The 18,014-nt window shown below is 41.5% G+C and overlaps 1 protein-coding gene across 1 annotated transcript in view; it reads right to left on the bottom strand.

Annotated features, from left to right (window-relative positions):
• Positions 1 to 18,014, bottom strand: part of SELENOI (selenoprotein I) — a gene marked incomplete in the record, with an annotated part of 159,067 nt that overhangs the window by 85,696 nt on the left and 55,357 nt on the right. The window contains 2 exon segments of the mRNA XM_053709491.1: positions 14,569 to 14,831; positions 15,949 to 16,023. Coding sequence (XP_053565466.1) covers positions 14,569 to 14,831; positions 15,949 to 16,023 — 338 coding nt within the window.

The raw sequence follows: 18,014 nt of genomic DNA, 5'->3' as shown, positions 1-18,014 counted from the left end.
GTTTTAAAATAAAACCGTTACTGTCACTTTAAATTTTAAACTGAACACACTTTATTACTGCAATTGCGAAAAAACATGAAGGAATTGTTCAAAATTCACCAAATTTTCACCACAGTGTCTTAAAGCCTTAAAAGTATTGCACACCAAATTTGGAAGCTTTAACCCTTAAAATAACGGAACCGGAGCCGTTTTGAACTTTAACCCATTTACAGTCCCTGGTATCTGCTTTGCTGAGACCCAACCAAGCCCAAAGGGGAATACGATACCAAATGACGCCTTCAGAAAGTCTTTTCTAAGTATCAGAGCTCCTCTCACATGCGACTGCATGCCATGCCTCTCAAAAACAAGTGCGCAACACCGGCGCGAAAATGAGGCTCTGCCTATGCCGATATTATTATATCAAAATACCCAAATAAAATGATTCCTCAAGGCTAAATATGTGTTAATAATGAATCGATTTAGCCCAGAAAAAGTCTACAGTCTCAATAAGCCCTTGTGAAGCCCTTATTTACGATCGTAATAAACATGGCTTACAGGATCCCATAGGGAAAATGACAGCTTCCAGCATTACATCGTCTTGTTAGAATGTGTCATACCTCAAGCAGCAAGAGACTGCTCACTGTTCCCCCAACTGAAGTTAATTGCTCTCAACAGTCCTGTGTGGAACAGCCATGGATTTTAGTGACGGTTGCTAAAATCATTTTCCTCATACAAACAGAAATCTTCATCTCTTTTCTGTTTCTGAGTAAATAGTACATACCAGCACTATTTCAAAATAACAAACTCTTGATTGAATAATAAAAACTACAGTTAAACACTAAAAAACTCTAAGCCATCTCCGTGGAGATGTTGCCTGTACAACGGCAAAGAGAATGACTGGGGTAGGCGGAGCCTAGGAGGGATCATGTGACCAGCTTTGCTGGGCTCTTTGCCATTTCCTGTTGGGGAAGAGAATATCCCACAAGTAAGGATGACGCCGTGGACCGGACACACCTATGTTGGAGAAACAATGAAGGCAATGTCCGATTTTTACAAAATTTTTACCCCAGAGTCCTAATGCCCTGAAAGTATTGCACACCAAGTTTCAAGACTTTAACCCTTAAAATGAGCTATTTGTTCAATTAGACAATTTTAGTACACTACAATCACAGCCTTGCTGCGGCTTTTTACCTTCCCTGAGAGATATTCAGCAATGAAATAAACCTTCCAGAGTCCGTTTTAGTATGCCACAGGACCCCTCACATGAAGCTGCATGCACTGCCATGGAAGTAAACTGCGCAATTGAGGCGCGAAAACGGGGCCTCCTTCCTCTGCATACCAGAGTGAAGGGGCCTTCCTGACTGAAATAGCCGTCTAACTCAATGCCAGGCGATAAACGTTCCCAAAAGTGCTTTTAAGTGCACAAAACACTCTAAATGCCATTAAAATATGAAATAAAACAATCGATTTAGCCCACAATAGTGTCAACCAGTGTATAGCCCATTTGTAAGCCTTAATCTGTTATGAGTCTAAGAAAATGGCTTACTTACCCCTTAAGGGAAAACTGACTTCTACCATTAACATGTCTTGTTAGAAATATGACTGATCATACCTTGAGCAGAAAAGTCCGCAAACTGTTCCCCCCAACTGAAGTTCTCTGGGTCAACAGTCCTGTGTGGGAACAGCAATTGATTTTAGTTACTGTTGCTAAAATCATACTCCTCTTTAAACAGAACTCTTCATCCTTTTCTGTTTTAGAGTAAATAGTACAAACCGGCACTATTTTAAAATAAACTCTTGATAATAAAAAACTACAACTAACACCACATACTCTTTACCATCCCCGTGGAGATGCTACTTGTTCAGAGCGGCAAAAAGAATGACTGGAGGGCGGAGCCAGAGGGGGAGCTATATGGACAGCTCTTGCTGGGTGATCTCTTTGCCATTTCCTGTAGGGGAAGAGAATATCCCACAAGTAAGGATGAAGCCGTGGACCCGACACACCAATGTTGGAGAAAACCACGCTCTTCACACCAGAATAAGTAGGTCCTCCACACCTTGTGGTAGATACGCTGAGTAACTGGTTTACTAGCTTGAATAAGAGTATCAATGACACTCTCAAAGAAACCTCTCTGGGGAAAGAATAAGCGTTCAATCTCCACGCAGTCAGTCTCAGAGAATCTAGATTTTGATGAACAAATGGACCTTGTATCAGCAGGTGTCTGCGACAATGTAACTTCCACAGAGGAGATGAGGACATCCCCACTAGATCCGCGAACCACGTCCTTCGCGGACGCAATGGAGCAATCAGGATTACTAATACCCACTCCTGCTTGATGCGGGCCACCACTCAAGGAAGAAGCAGTAATGGAGGAAAAACATATGAGTTTGAACCTCCAGGACACTGCTAGTGCATCTATTAGATCTGCTTGGGGATCCCTCGACCCGTACCTGGGTAGCTTGGTATCGAGACGGGACGCCATTAGATCCATCTCCAGCGTCCCCCACTTGCTGCATCTCTCTGCAAAACACCTCAGGATGGAGAGACCATTCCCCTGGATGGAAGGATTGCTTGCTGAGAAGATCCGCCTCCCTGTTGTCCACACCCGGAATTTGGATCGCTGACAGCGAACAGTTGTGGGCCTCTGCCCACCCCAGAATCTGAGATACTTCATTTATCGCCAAGGAACTTCTTGCCCCCCCCCTGATGGTTGATGTAAGCCACCAAGGTTATATTGTCTGATTGGAATCTGATGACAAACCCAGAAGTGGCCAAGTCTTCAAGGCCTTGAAGATTGCACGTAGTTCCAAAATATTGATCGGGAGGGAGGACTCCTTCGGTGTCCTCAACCCCTGTGCCTTCCTGGTCCTGGCACCCCAAACAGCTTCCCATCCAGATAGGCTTGCGTCCGTAGTCGCAATCTCCCAGGATGGTCTTAAGAAGCAAGTCCCTCGGGACAGATGATCTGGACAGAGCCACCAAGAGAGTGATTCTCTCGACTGGCTGTCTAATACAATCTTTAGAGACAGATCTGAATGATCGCCGTTCCCCTGCCTCAGCATGCACAGTTGTAAAGGTCTGAGACGGAGCCTGGCAAAAGGAATAAAATGTCCATGCAGGATACCATGAGACCAATCGCCTCCATACACTGAGCCACAGAGGGACTCAAGGAGGTCCGGAGGGCAAGACATGCAACATCTCTGGTCTGTTAGAAAAATCCTCATGGATATGGAGTCTATTATAGTACCCAGGAATTCCACACTGGTACTTGGGATAAGATAACTTTTTTCCAAGATTATCTTCCATCCATGTGATCAAAGAAGACTGAGAAGGAACTCTGAGAATTCTTCTGCAAGATGAAAGGATGGTGCTTGCACCAGAATATTGTCCAAATATGGGGCTACTGCAATACCCTGAGTTCTGGCAACGGCTAGAAGAGCTCCCAGAACCTTCGTAAAGATTCTTGGAGCAGAAGCTAGGCCAAACGGAAGGGCAATGAACTAGAAGTGCTGGTCCAGTAATGCAAACCCCAGGAACTAAAAGTGTTCCTTGTGGATTGGAACATGAAGGTAAGCATCCTTCAGATCAATAGTGGTCATAAACTGGCCTTACTGAATTAAAGGAAGGATGGACCTTATCGTCTCCATCTTGAAGGAAGGGACACTGAAAAATTTGTTTAAGCACTTTAGGTCCAAAATTGGTGGAAAGTTCCCTCCTTCTTTGGGACCACGAAAAGGTTAGAATAAAACCCCAAACCTCTTTCTTTGATAGGCACAGGGACAACTCCTCCTATGGAGGATAGATACCGAACGCACCCTAGAAAGGCATCCCTCTTTTCTGGTCTGGTAGACTGATTTGAGAGAAGGAATCTGCCCCTTGGCAGATGAGATTTGAAGCCTCTCATATCCCTGAGATACCACCTCCAGGACCCACGGATCCTGTACGTCCTTGAACCAGGCATCTGAAAAAACAGACAGTCTGCCCCCTACACAATCTGATCCCGGATCAGGGGCTCCCACTTTATGACGATTTGTTTTCGGCGGGCTTCTTATTCTGCTTGGATTTATTCCAGGACTGAACCGGCTTCCAAGCTGCTCGGGCTTGAAGGAGGATTGTTGTCGTTGGGATTTGTCAGAACGAAAATTAGAAGATTGTCGTCCCTTAGACTTGTTCTTATCTTGCTGTAGAAAGGCATCCTTGCCTCCGGTAACCGTAGAACTAATAGAGTCCAGGTCTGGACCAAATAAAAATCTTTCCCTTGAAAGAAAGGAGTCTGGACTTAGAAGTCATATCCGCAGACAAAAGACTTCAACCAGAGCACCCGGCGGGCTAGGACCACAAAGCCAGAGGCCTTTGCATTTAGGCGAATAATTTGCATGTTTGCATCACAGATAAGAATTAGCAATTCTCAGAGCTTTAATTCTGTCTTGAATATCCTCGAGGGGAGACTCCACCTCAATGAGCTTCGGTGAAGAGTCACACCAGTAGGTAGCCGCTCCGGCAACCGCGGCAACTGCAGCCGCCAATTGAAACAAAAATCCCGTATGTTGAAACATCTTTCTCAGAAAGGTTTCAATTTTCTTATCCATCAGCTCTCTGAACAAAGAACTATCCTCAAGAGGTATAGTAGTACGTTTAGCAAACGTAGAGATAGCACCATCCACCTTAGAAATGAAGCCCCACAAATCCAGTTGAGTGTCCGGGAACAACTTTTTAAATGTAGACGATGGGGAAAAGGAAGAAACAATTCTTTCCCATTCGTTTCTAACGTGATGAAAGGCAAAGAATGACTGAGTATGAGGAAGAGGGAGGGATTTTAAGCCTTTGGCTGGGGTGTCTTTGCCTCCTCCTGGTGGCCAGGTGTTGTATTTCCCAACAGTAGGGAATGAAGCCGTGGACTCTCCCCATCTTAGGAAGGAAACATTATATAAGAGAATGTCACATTGTCTGAGAGAACCTTTACTGCTTGGTCATGAAGAATATGCTAAAATGCTTTTAATGATTGAAAAACTGCTTTTTAACTCTAGAATGTGCAAAACCTTGCATATGCATCTGATTGCATATTGCTCTCAAACTTCTTCAGCTGGAGTCTATTTTTACCTCCACAAACTGAGGCTGAGAGAGTGGTCCCCTGAGAAAGATTTTGCATCTTTAAACACCAAACAAGAAGACTCTTTGGAATCTGGAAAGAGAAGTTTTTTTCCAATGCTTGAGCAAGTGAATCTGGAAAGGCCTCATTCTCCAACTGACCATAAAAACTGTGTGTGTAAAATTTTCCCAAGAATTTCATTCACTGCAGATAATTGGTTGAATTCCTGAAGACCTAACCTATGCCATTAGCTCCAGAATATTTTGGGGCAGAAAGACCATAGTCGTATTTGTATCGAAAAAGGATTGCTTAATAGGTTGTAGTTGGCTTATCTGTTCAAAGGCATGCAAAATGCACAAAAAAACTTGTTGAACATGAACTTTAGTTGTTCTAATTCAAAACCTAGCAAAATATTATATAGACACTATTAAGGGAATTAACACCAGGGCAGACGTTCTTGGATCTGTTGAAATTCTGAAAGAAGTGTCAGAAACTAAAAAAAGCAGGTCTCCCACTGCAAATCTTAGAAAACATCGGTTATAAGATGCAACGTGAATATGGAAGCATGCATCCTTCATCTATAAATACAAGAAAAGCCTTGTCCGGAATCAATGGCATCACCATTAGGAATAGTTCCATCTTGAATTTTAATTGTAATGTTTGAGTGCTTTTAAATCCAGCACAGACCTCCAAGACTAGTCTGTCTTTTTTATCAGACGCATTGTGGAATAAAATTCCCAATTGCTTGCAAGGAGTTTATCTTGAATCACCTGGAAGGTCAAGAGCTGTTCCAGGTACTACAAAATTGTTTTCTGTTTGATTTGATCTTGAGGAATTTGATATTGCACAAAATCGTGTTTGATTCCCATTCAAGAACCATAGGTCTGACATCATCTGTACCTAAATATCCCTGAAAATAAACAAACTGGATCCCACAGGAATGAATTAGGTAGAGGGACCATCATTTTGGCTGGACATTCTCGGAAGACAAAGACTTACCTCTACTATTTCCCCTTGTTGCTGCGAAAGACCTCCCAGTTGGGGCAAAACATTATTTGTTCATATAGGAGCCCTTAACGGGAAAGTCTAGTCAAAATTAAAAACTTTCATGATAAGGATAAAGCTTGCAATTTTAAGCAACTTTCTAATTTACTCCTATTACCAATTTTTCTTCATTCTCTTGATATCTTTATTTGAAAAAGCAAGAATGTAAGCTTAGGAGCCGGCCCATTTTTGGTTTAGCACCTGGGTAGAGCTTGCTAATTGGTAGCTACATTTAGACACCAATCAGCAAGCACTACCCAGGTGCTGAACCAAAAAAGCGCTGGCTCTTAAGATTACATTCTTTCTTTTTCAAATAAAGATACCAAGAGAACGAAGAAACATTGATAATAGGAGTAAATTAGAAAGTTGCTTAAAAGTGCATGCACTAACTGAATCATGTTTAAATTTGACTATACCTTTAAATGAACAAAATTGAGCATGTATGCAGAACACTGATGTTGTTTCTTCTAAATGTTGCTGAGTGAGGAAGAAAATGGGGTATTCCCACTTATCTTCTTAATTAAATTAAATTTATTTCTAAGTAGCAGATGATTGCTCACAAGTCGTTAACCAATACACAGCAGCCTTGGAAGCTGAAGAGAGATAAAATGGGTGGAAACATAGCATCTTGGAGTAAAACAAAATTATTTCTTAAAGGAACAGTAATCACCTTGATATTGATATATCAATTATTTAGCTATGCACAATTAAACAACTTTGCAATATAATTTTCAATATTTATTTTGCCCCCTTTCCAGCTCTGAACAATTTTTAACTTATAAATTGAAATGCACTCTTCTGACTTCTAATGCTAACTCTTATTTATCTGCTTCTAATTGGCTTAATCAGATCACAGCTGCAAAACAATGCATGTTATACTAACTTCCTGACAGTGGCTAGCCTTGCTGTGCGGACTAAAGTCCAGACTGGCTCCTCCAAATAAGGCAGAAGGTGGGTAGAGTTTGGCTACTGAAAACTAATTGTAATAAAAGTATATTAATTTGTTTTAAAAACATTAAGACTTGGTTGATGTGTTATTTTATTGCAACACAACAGAGTCTTGTAATTAAGGTGTTTATCGTCCCTTTAAAGGCTAGACTAGAGATGAAAAGTACAAAGGATTAAACCATAAGAGCATAGAAAAACAGGGGTTAAATGTGAATCAGCCACAGAGTCAGAAATCCTAACCTTTCTGTTGATGCAGCATAAAGCGGTGTATCCTAGGCACCCACAGGAACAGGGTTAGAAGCATCCATTTGTATAAAAACAGACACTTAGGGCTCGATTTATCAAGCCCTTCGCCTGCCTAGGACTGCAGGTTCTCACAAGAGAACCTGCAGTCTGTATTTATCAAGCAGCGGTCATCAGACCGCTGCTTCCTACCCTCTTCTCCACCTCTAAGATAGAGAATTTCAATGTCCCTGGTCTCGTCCGACCGAGGAGATTGACAGCTCCTACCTGCACCCAATTGGCTGTGCGTGGGCAGGGGGCTGTGATGCACTTGAGCGCAAAATAGCGCTTGTGTGCAATGCTGGCGAGCTGGGGCAGACAGGGGCCAATACTTTTGCCCCCTTTCCGCCCTAGCTTGATAAGTTGAGCCCTTAAAAGGGAAATGAAACCCAAATTCTCTCTTTCATGAATCATATAGACCATACAATAAATAAATTCCAACTTACTTCTATGATCAATTTGTGCATCATTCTCATAATAACCTTTATTGAAGAACAGCAATGAACTACTGGGAGATAGCTGAACACATCTGTAAGCAAAAAAACATAATTTATGCTAACCTGATAAATTTATTTCTCTTGTAGTGTATCCAGTCCACGGATCATCCATTACTTGTGGGATATTCTCCTTCCCAACAGGAAGTTGCAAGAGGATCACCCACAGCAGAGCTGCTATATAGCTCCTCCCCTAACTGCCATATCCAGTCATTCGACCGAAACAAGCCGAGAAAGGAGAAACCATAGGGTGCAGTGGTGACTGAAGTTTAATTAAAATTTAGACCTGCCTTAGAAGGACAGGGCGGGCCGTGGACTGGATACACTACAAGAGAAATAAATTTATCAGGTAAGCATAAATTATGTTTTTTCTTGTTAAGTGTATCCAGTCCACGGATCATCCATTACTTGTGGGATGCCAATACCAAAGCTTAAGTACACGGATGATGGGAGGGACAAGGCAGGAACTTAAACGGAAGGAACCACTGCCTGTAGAACCTTTCTCCCAAAAACAGCCTCCGAAGAAGCAAAAGTATCAAATTTGTAAAATTTTGAAAAGGTATGAAGCGAAGACCAAGTCGCAGCCTTGCAAATCTGTTCAACAGAGGCCTCAATTTTAAAGGCCCAGGTGGAAGCCACAGCTCTAGTAGAATGAGCTGTAATTCTTTCAGGGGGCTGCTGTCCAGCAGTCTCATATGCTAAACGGATTATACTCCGAAGCCAAAAAGAAAGAGTTTGCCGAGGCCTTTTGACCTCTCCTCTGTCCAGAGTAAATAACAAACAGGTGAGATGTTTGGCGAAAATCTTTAGTAGCCTGCAAGTAAAACTTCAATGCACGGACTACGTCTAGATTATGCAAAAGACGTTCCTTCTTTGAAGAAGGATTAGGGCATAATGATGGAACAACAATCTCTTGATTGATATTCTTGTTAGAAACCACCTTAGGTAAAAACCCAGGTTTTGTACGCAGAACTACTTTATCTGAATGAAAGATCAGATAAGGAGAATCACAATGTAAGGCAGATAACTCCGAGACTCTTCGAGCCGAGGAAATAGCCATCAGAAAAAGAACTTTCCATGATAGAAGTTTGATATCAATAGAATGAAGGGGTTCAAACGGAACCCCTTGAAGAACTTTAAGAACCAAGTTTAAGCTCCATGGGGGAGCAACAGGTTTAAACACAGGCTTAATTCTAACTAAAGCCTGACAAAATGCCTGAACGTCTGGAACTTCTGCCAGACGCTTGTGTAAAAGAATAGACAGAGCAGAAATCTGTCCCTTTAAAGAACTAGCTGATAGTCCTTTGTCCAAACCCTCTTGGAGGAAGGACAATATCCTAGGAATCCTAACCCTACTCCATGAGTAATTCTTGGATTCACACCAATGAAGATATTTACGCCAAATCTTGTGGTAAATTTTCCTGGTGACAGGCTTTCGTGCCTGTATTAAGGTATCAATTACTGACTCGGAGAAGCCACGCTTTGATAGGATCAAGCGTTCAATCTCCATGCAGTCAGTCTCAGAGAAAGTAGATTCGGATGATTGAAAGGACCTTGTATTAGAAGGTCCTGTCTCAGAGTCCATGGTGGAAAGGATGACATGTCCACTAGGTCTGCATACCAGGTCCTGCGTGGCCACGCAGGCGCCATCAATATCACCGATGCTCTCTCCTGTTTGATTTTGGCAATCAGACGAGGGAGCAGAGGAAACGGTGGAAACACATAGGCCAGGTTGAAGAACCAAGGCGCTGCTAGAGCATCTATCAGTGCCGCTTCTGGGTCCCTGGACCTGGATCCGTAACAAGGAAGCTTGGCGTTCTGGCGAGACGCCATGAGATCCAGTTCTGGTTTGCCCCAACGGAGAACCAATTGAGCAAACACCTCCAGATGGAGTTCCCACTCCCCCGGATGAAAAGTCTGACGACTTAGAAAATCCGCCTCCCAGTTCTCTACCCCTGGGATATGGATCGCTGATAGGTGGCAAGAGTGAGTCTCTGCCCAGCGAATTATCTTGGAGACTTCTGACATCGCTAGGGAACTCCTGGTCCCCCCTTGATGGATGATGTAAGCCACAGTCGTGATGTTGTCCGACTGAAATCTGATGAACCTCAGTGTTGCTAACTGAGGCCAAGCTAGAAGAGCATTGAATATTGCTCTTAACTCCAGAATATTTATTGGGAGGAGTTTCTCCTCCTGAGTCCATGAACCATGAGCCTTCAGGGAGTTCCAGACTGCACCCCAACCTAGAAGGCTGGCGTCTGTTGTTACAATGGTCCAATCTGGCCTGCGAAAGGTCATACCTTTGGACAGATGGACCCGAGATAACCACCAGAGAAGAGAATCTCTGGTTTCCTGATCCAGATTTAGTAGAGGGGACAAATCTGTGTAATCCCCATTCCACTGACTGAGCATGCATAGTTGCAGCGGTCTGAGATGCAGGCGTGCAAATGGCACTATGTCCATCGCCGCTACCATTAAGCCGATTACTTCCATGCACTGAGCCACCGTGGGGCGCGGAATGGAGTGAAGAACACGGCAAGCATTTAGAAGTTTTGATAACCTGGACTCCATCAGGTAAATTTTCATTTCTATAGAATCTATCAGAGTCCCTAGGAAGGAAACCCTTGTGAGAGGAGATAGAGAACTCTTTTCTTCGTTCACTTTCCACCCATGCGACCTCAGAAATGCCAGAACTATCTCTGTATGAGACTTGGCAATTTGAAAGCTTGACGCCTGTATCAGGATGTCGTCTAGGTAAGGAGCCACCGCTATGCCTCGAGGTCTTAGAACCGCCAGAAGTGAGCCCAGAACCTTTGTAAAAATTCTTGGGGCTGTAGCCAACCCGAATGGAAGAGCTACAAACTGGTAATGCCTGTCTAGAAAGGCAAACCTCAGGAACCGATGATGATTCTTGTGGATCGGAATGTGAAGGTAGGCATCCTTTTTAAGTCCACTGTGGTCATGTACTGACCCTCTTGGATCATGGGTAAAATGGTTCGAATAGTTTCCATCTTGAATGATGGAACTCTGAGGAATTTGTTTAGGATCTTTAGATCCAAAATTGGTCTGAAGGTTCCCTCTTTTTTGGGAACCACAAACAGATTTGAATAAAACCCCTGTCCTTGTTCCGTCCGCGGAACTGGATGGATCACTCCCATTACAAGGAGGTCTTGCACGCAGCTTAGGAATGCCTCTTTCTTTATCTGGTTTGCAGATAATCTTGAAAGGTGAAATCTCCCTTGTGGGGGAGAAGCTTTGAAGTCCAGAAGATATCCCTGAGATATGATCTCCAACGCCCAGGGATCCTGAACATCTCTTGCCCACGCCTGGGCGAAGAGAGAGTGTCTGCCCCCTACTAGATCCGTTGTCGGATAGGGGGCCGCTCCTTCATGCTGTCTTGGAGGCAGCAGCAGGCTTTCTGGCCTGCTTGCCCTTGTTCCAGGACTGGGTAGGTTTCCAGGCCTGGTTAGATTGAGGAAAAGTTCCCTCTTGTTTTGAAGTAGAGGGAGCTGATCCTGCACCTGCCTTGAAATTTCGAAAGGCACGAAAATTAGACTGTTTGGCCCTTGATTTGGCCCTGTCCTGAGGAAGGGTATGACCCTTATCTCCAGTAATGTCAGCAATAATTTCTTTCAAACCAGGCCCGAATAAGGTCTGCCCCTTGAAAGGAATGTTAAGTAATTTAGACTTTGAAGTCACATCAGCTGACCAGGATTTAAGCCATAGCGCCCTACGCGCCTGGATGGCGAATCCGGAATTCTTAGCCGTTAGTTTAGTCAAATGAACAATGGCATCAGAAACAAATGAGTTAGCTAGCTTAAGTGTTCTAAGCTTGTCAATAATTTCATTCAATGGAGCTGTATGGATGGCCTCTTCCAGGGCCTCAAACCAGAACGCCGCTGCAGCAGTGACAGGCGCAATGCATGCAAGGGGCTGTAAAATAAAACCTTGTTGAATAAACATTTTCTTAAGGTAACCCTCTAATTTTTTATCCATTGGATCTGAAAAAGCACAACTGTCCTCAACCGGGATAGTGGTACGCTTTGCTAAAGTAGAAACTGCTCCCTCCACCTTAGGGACAGTCTGCCATAAGTCCCGTGTAGTGGCATCTATTGGAAACATTTTTCTAAATATAGGTGGTGGGGAAAAGGGCACACCGGGTCTATCCCACTCCTTACTAATAATTTCTGTAAGCCTTTTAGGTATTGGAAAAACATCAGTACTCACCGGCACTGCATAGTATTTATCCAGCCTACACAATTTCTCTGGCACTGCAATTGTGTCACAGTCATTCAGAGCAGCTAATACCTCCCCAAGTAACACACGGAGGTTCTCAAGCTTAAATTTAAAATTAGAAATCTCTGAATCGGGTTTCCCCGATTCAGAGACGTCACCCACAGACTGAAGCTCTCCGTCCTCAGGTTCTGCATATTGTGACGCAGTATCAGACATGGCTCTTACAGCATCTAGTCTAACCCCAGAGCTATCGCGCTTGCCTCTCAATTCAGGCAATCTGGCTAATACCTGTGACAGGGTATTATTCATGATTGCAGCCATGTCCTGCAAAGTAATCGCTATGGGCATCCCTGATGTACTTGGCGCCATATTAGTGTGCGTCCCTCGAGCGGGAGGCGAAGGGTCCGACACGTGGGGAGAGTTAGTCGGCATAACTTCCCCCTCGACAGACCCCTCTGGTGATAATTCTTTTATAGATAAAGACTGATCTTTACTGTTTAAGGTGAAATCAATACATTTAGTACACATTCTCCTATGGGGCTCCACAATGGCTTTTAAAAATAATGAACAAGTAGTTTCCTCTGTGTCAGACATGTTTGTACAAACTAGCAATGAGACTAGCAAGCTTGGAAAACACTTTAAACAAAGTTAACAAGCAATATAAAAAAACGTTACTGTGCCTTTAAGAGAAACAAATTTTGGCAAAATTTGAAATAACAGTGAAAAAAGGCAGTTACACTAACAAAGTTTTTACAGTGTATGTAACAAGTTAGCAGAGCATTGCACCCACTTGCAAATGGATGATTAACCCCTTAATACAAAAAACAGATTAACAAAACGAAAAATATGTTTTTTAAACAGTCATAACAACTGCCACAGCTCCTACTTTTGAAGCCTTTTGAGCCCTTCAGAGATGTCCTATAGCATGCAGGGGACTGCTGAGGGAAGCTGAATGTCACAGTTTGTAATTTTAACTGCACCAACTGTAACTTTTATACTATAACAGTGGAAAGCCTCAGGAAACTGTTTTTAGGCAAAAATAAAGCCAGCCATGTGGAAAAAACTAGGCCCCAATAAGTTTTCTCACCAAAGCATATATATATATATATAAACGATTAACATGCCAGCAAACGTTTTATATTACACTTTTATAAGAGTATGTATCTCTGTTAATAAACCTGATACCAGTCGCTATTAAATCACTGCATTTAGGCTTAACTTACATTAATCCGGTATCAGCAGCATTTTTCTAGCAAATTCCATCCCTAGAAATATGTTAACTGCACATATCTTATTGCAGGAAAACCTGCACGCCATTCCCCCTCTGAAGTTACCTCACTCCTCAGAATATGTGAGAATGGCAATGGATCTTAGTTACTTCTGCTAAGATCATAGAAATCACAGGCAGATTCTTCTTCTAATGCTGCCTTTGATAAAACAGTACACTCCGGTACCATTTAAAAATAACAAACTTTTGATTGAAGTTAAGAAACTAACTATAATACACCACTCTCCTCTTACTACGTCCATCTTTGTTGAGAGTTGCAAGAGAATGACTGGATATGGCAGTTAGGGGAGGAGCTATATAGCAGCTCTGCTGTGGGTGATCCTCTTGCAACTTCCTGTTGGGAAGGAGAATATCCCACAAGTAATGGATGATCCGTGGACTGGATACACTTAAGAGAAACAGCAAGAGGCATATATGTGCAGCCGCTAATAAGGAGCTTGCTCCTGAGCCTACCTATGTTTGCAACAAATGATACCAAGAGAATGAAGCAAATTAGATAACAGAAGTAAATTGGAAAGCTCTTTAAAAATTGTATATTCTATCTGAATCATGAAATAAAATTTTGAGTTTCATGTCCCTTTAATTTAACACCCAAGAACATAGTGAGGAAGGCTACAGGATTAAGAGCAGGTTTAGTGCTCAATACATGTTGCCTTGCGGTGTTAAAATGATGACATTTTAGAGCACAAGCTCAACAGCATGACGTGATGACGGGTCATGTGACATCGGTAAGAGAACATGGAGGCGCACACAGGAGCAGTCTCAGCAACACCAAGGAATTTGCACACAAATTATGGCACAAAAAGTTATAAGCAGCCTCCACCTAACTTACCAAGGAACTCAGGACCCAAACCAGTCTGTCATGTGATGGATAAAACTAGAAATGGGGTAGAGAAGGTAGGCAGAAGAGGATATAGGTAAAGGGGGCGTGGTTTGCTTCCTGTCCATGCCCTCACCAGGGAGGGGTCTCATCAGGTAAGTGTTGTCTTTGGTTAGGCCAAGATAAGTTGGTTATTAAGCAAAGAAATATCCATTTTTAAAAACATTAGAAAAAAAATGTATTACATTCAAAAGAAGTTATACAATGCAACAGAGAAGTTCTAATATAATTTAACCTTAAACTATTGTATAAGTTATATAAAACTATTCTCAAACTAGAAGTTTTAACCACAAAATAAGTTAATCAAGCAAAAACCAGAAGACTTACCACCTGGCTCAAATCATATCCCCAAGGCAAGAAGAGTATTCCAGTGTTATATTTCTCCCAGTGAGAAAGAATGAAGGAGAACAGCACAACCCACAGAAGGAGGTAAAGAACCAGGACACTGACTCCATTCTCCCCACGGCCGAATATAGAATATACAGTCACCACAAAGTATATGCAGGCCCAACTGTCCAGCCCATGATCAAACAGCTCACCCAGTGGGGTGCTGGAGTTAGTTCTACGTGCTTGTTTTCCATCTACTCCATCTGAAAAAACACAAAGCAGCTCTTAATACGCAGTATAATTGCCTTATATTAACATTCAGGTTCCAAATAAGGAGAAATCATCCAGTTTTCTTCTTTCAAGCTCATTTGTTATGTTACTAAGTAGCATTTTATACACAAACCTAAATTGTCATATTGTATACAGTAATACTAAATCCCACAAAATGTTCTATTCATGCCTTTTAATTTTTCTTTCCTAAATCAGCCTGGCCTAAATTATAAGAGATTGTAAAGTTTAATGAATAAGTGCCTGGTATCTAAAAATAATCTTAAAAACAGAGGCACTTTCATTTATTGAACTTTAAAAAGACGATTTTTTTTTTTTTTTAAAAACACTTACCTTTGTGTTATGGTAAACATAACGTTGATCCTCTGCTTGCAGCTCCTGCTTTCATTGGCATATAGCTGATGATTCGGCTTCCTCCAATCGTTGCGTGCCCCACGAGCTGGACGCTAAAGAGAGCAAACAACAATTGGAGGAAGCCGAATTCGTCATCGATCTGCTAAAGAAAGCAGAAGATGCGGGCGGAGGATCTGCGTTATGTTTACCATAATGCAAATGTATTTTAAGAAATAAGTTCCCACGGGAATAGGGCCCTCAATTCCTCCTTTATGTGTTTGTAAAATTTGTCCCGTCTCTTACAAGTTTTATATCATTGTTTTATTTAAATGAATTGTACCTATGGACAGCGCTGCGGAATATGTTTGCGCTTCATAAATAAAGTATAATAATATAACAACTTATTCATTAAACTTTACAATCATTTTAACACAAATAATTTTTATGTGAGCAGAATTATGTTAGCCAGCGGCATGGCTAACTATTTATAGCAATTCTTAAAATTAGTAAAAAGAACCTCATAAATGCGGTTGCAGTTTTTAAAGACCATAGCTGGGCAGCACCAGTAGGCTTTCCAGTATGTTGCAAACAGTTACTCCCCATGTTCTCATGATTTACTTGTACAGAATAAATCTTGACTGCTACAACTGGTGCCTTGTATGATGTCATATACAAAAGGTGTATGCTTAAGGGTCAAAAACACTAAACAAAATGCTGAAATATTCCTAATGGAGGAAACTGTTAGAGCCAGTAACTTACCTAGAGTATACGCTGTAAAGTTGAGTAGTCCAGCTACAATCCAAACCCAGCTAGGAACATGCACATTTCCTGGTGCTGCATAAAGATATATATATATAGATAATAAACATCCATGGATATATTGTAGAATTATATTCCCTAAAATTCTAGAAGCAATTTCTCACTTTTCTACTATTTCTTGAGTGTTAAATTTCAGTGATGTTAGCTAGACATAATAATGGCATGTGTACAATTAGTTATCAAAATCAGTGTAAATATTTAAATTATACAATACAAAAGAAAAAATTATATGTACTGTAATAAACGCCACTAAACAAAATGTATGCTTACCTGATAAATGTATTTCTTTCTTGACACAGTGAGTCCACGGATCATCATCAATTACTGTTGGGAATATCACTCCTGGCCAGCAGGAGGCGGCAAAGAGCACCACAGCAAAGCTGATCAATATCACTTCCCTACCCACAATCCCCCAGTCATTCGACCAAAGGAAAGGAGAGAAAGGAAGTAACACAAGGTGCAGAGGTGCCTGAGGTTTATATAAAAAAAACATGTCTGAAAAATACAGGGCAGGCCGTGGACTCACAGTGTCAAGAAATAAATAAATTTATCAGGTAAGCATAAATTATGTTTTCTTTCTAATGACACAGTGAGTCCACGAATCATCATCAATTACTGTTGGGAATCAATACCCAAGCTAGAGGACACAGATAAGGGAGGGACAAGACAGGTAAACTAAACAGAGGGCAACACTGCTTGCAAAACATTTCTCCCAAAAGAAACCTCAACTGAGGCAATAAAATAACAGAATTCAGAAAAAAGTGAACAAGGAAGACAGAGTCACAGCCTTGTAATCTGTTCCACAGGGGCCTCATTTTTGGAGGCCCAAGAAAAACATAATTTATGTAAGAACTTACCTGATAAATTGATTTCTTTCATATTGGCAAGAGTCCATGAGCTAGTGACGTATCGGATATACATTCCCACCAGGAGGGGCAAAGTTTCCCAAACCTCAAAATGCCTATAAATACACCCCTCACCACACCCACAATTCAGTTTAACGAATAGCCAAGAAGTGGGGTGATAAGAAAGGAGTGAAAGCATCAAACAAGGAATTGGAATAATTGTGCTTTATACAAAAAAATCATAACCACCACAAAAAGGGTGGGCCTCATGGACTCTTGCCAATATGAAAGAAATTAATTTATCAAGTAAGTTCTTACATAAATTATGTTTTCTTTCATGTAATTGGCAAGAGTCCATGAGCTAGTGACGTATGGGATAGCAAATACCCAAGATGTGGAACTTCCACGCAAGAGTCACTAGAGAGGGAGGGATAAAATAAAGACAGCCAATTCCGCTGAAAAAATAATCCACAACCCAAATCAAAAAGTTTTAATCTTATAATGAAAAAAACTGAAATTATAAGCAGAAGAATCAAACTGAAACAGCTGCCTGAAGTACTTTTCTAAAAAAAACTGCTTCAGAAGAAGAAAAAACATCAAAATGGTAGAATTTAGTAAAAGTATGCAAAGAAGACCAAGTTGCTGCTTTGCAAATCTGATCAACAGAAGCTTCATTCCTAAAAGCCCAGGAAGTAGAAACTGACCTAGTAGAATGAGCCGTAATCCTTTGAGGCGGGGTTTTCCCCGACTCCACATAAGCACGATGAATCAAAGACTTTAACCAAGACGCCAAAGAAATGGCAGAAGCCTTCTGACCTTTCCTAGAACCAGAAAAGATAACAAATAGACTAGAAGTCTTTCTGAAATCTTTAGTAGCTTCAACATAATATTTCAAAGCTCTTACTACATCCAAAGAATGTAAAGATCTCTCCAGAGAATTCTTAGGATTAGGACACAATGAAGGGACAACAATTTCTCTACTAATGTTGTTAGAATTCACAACTTTAGGTAAAAATTTAAATGAAGTCCGCAACACCGCCTTATCCTGATGAAAAATCAGAAAAGGAGATTCACAAGAAAGAGCAGATAACTCAAACTCTTCTAGCAGAAGAGATGGCCAAAAGGAACAAAACTTTCCAAGAAAGTAATTTAATATCCAGA

Source organism: Bombina bombina, chromosome 4 (genome assembly GCF_027579735.1).
Source record: "Bombina bombina isolate aBomBom1 chromosome 4, aBomBom1.pri, whole genome shotgun sequence".
NCBI lineage: Eukaryota > Metazoa > Chordata > Amphibia > Anura > Bombinatoridae > Bombina > Bombina bombina.
Note: the sequence above shows the minus strand (reverse complement) of the source record. Positions and strands in the feature narration are given on the sequence as shown.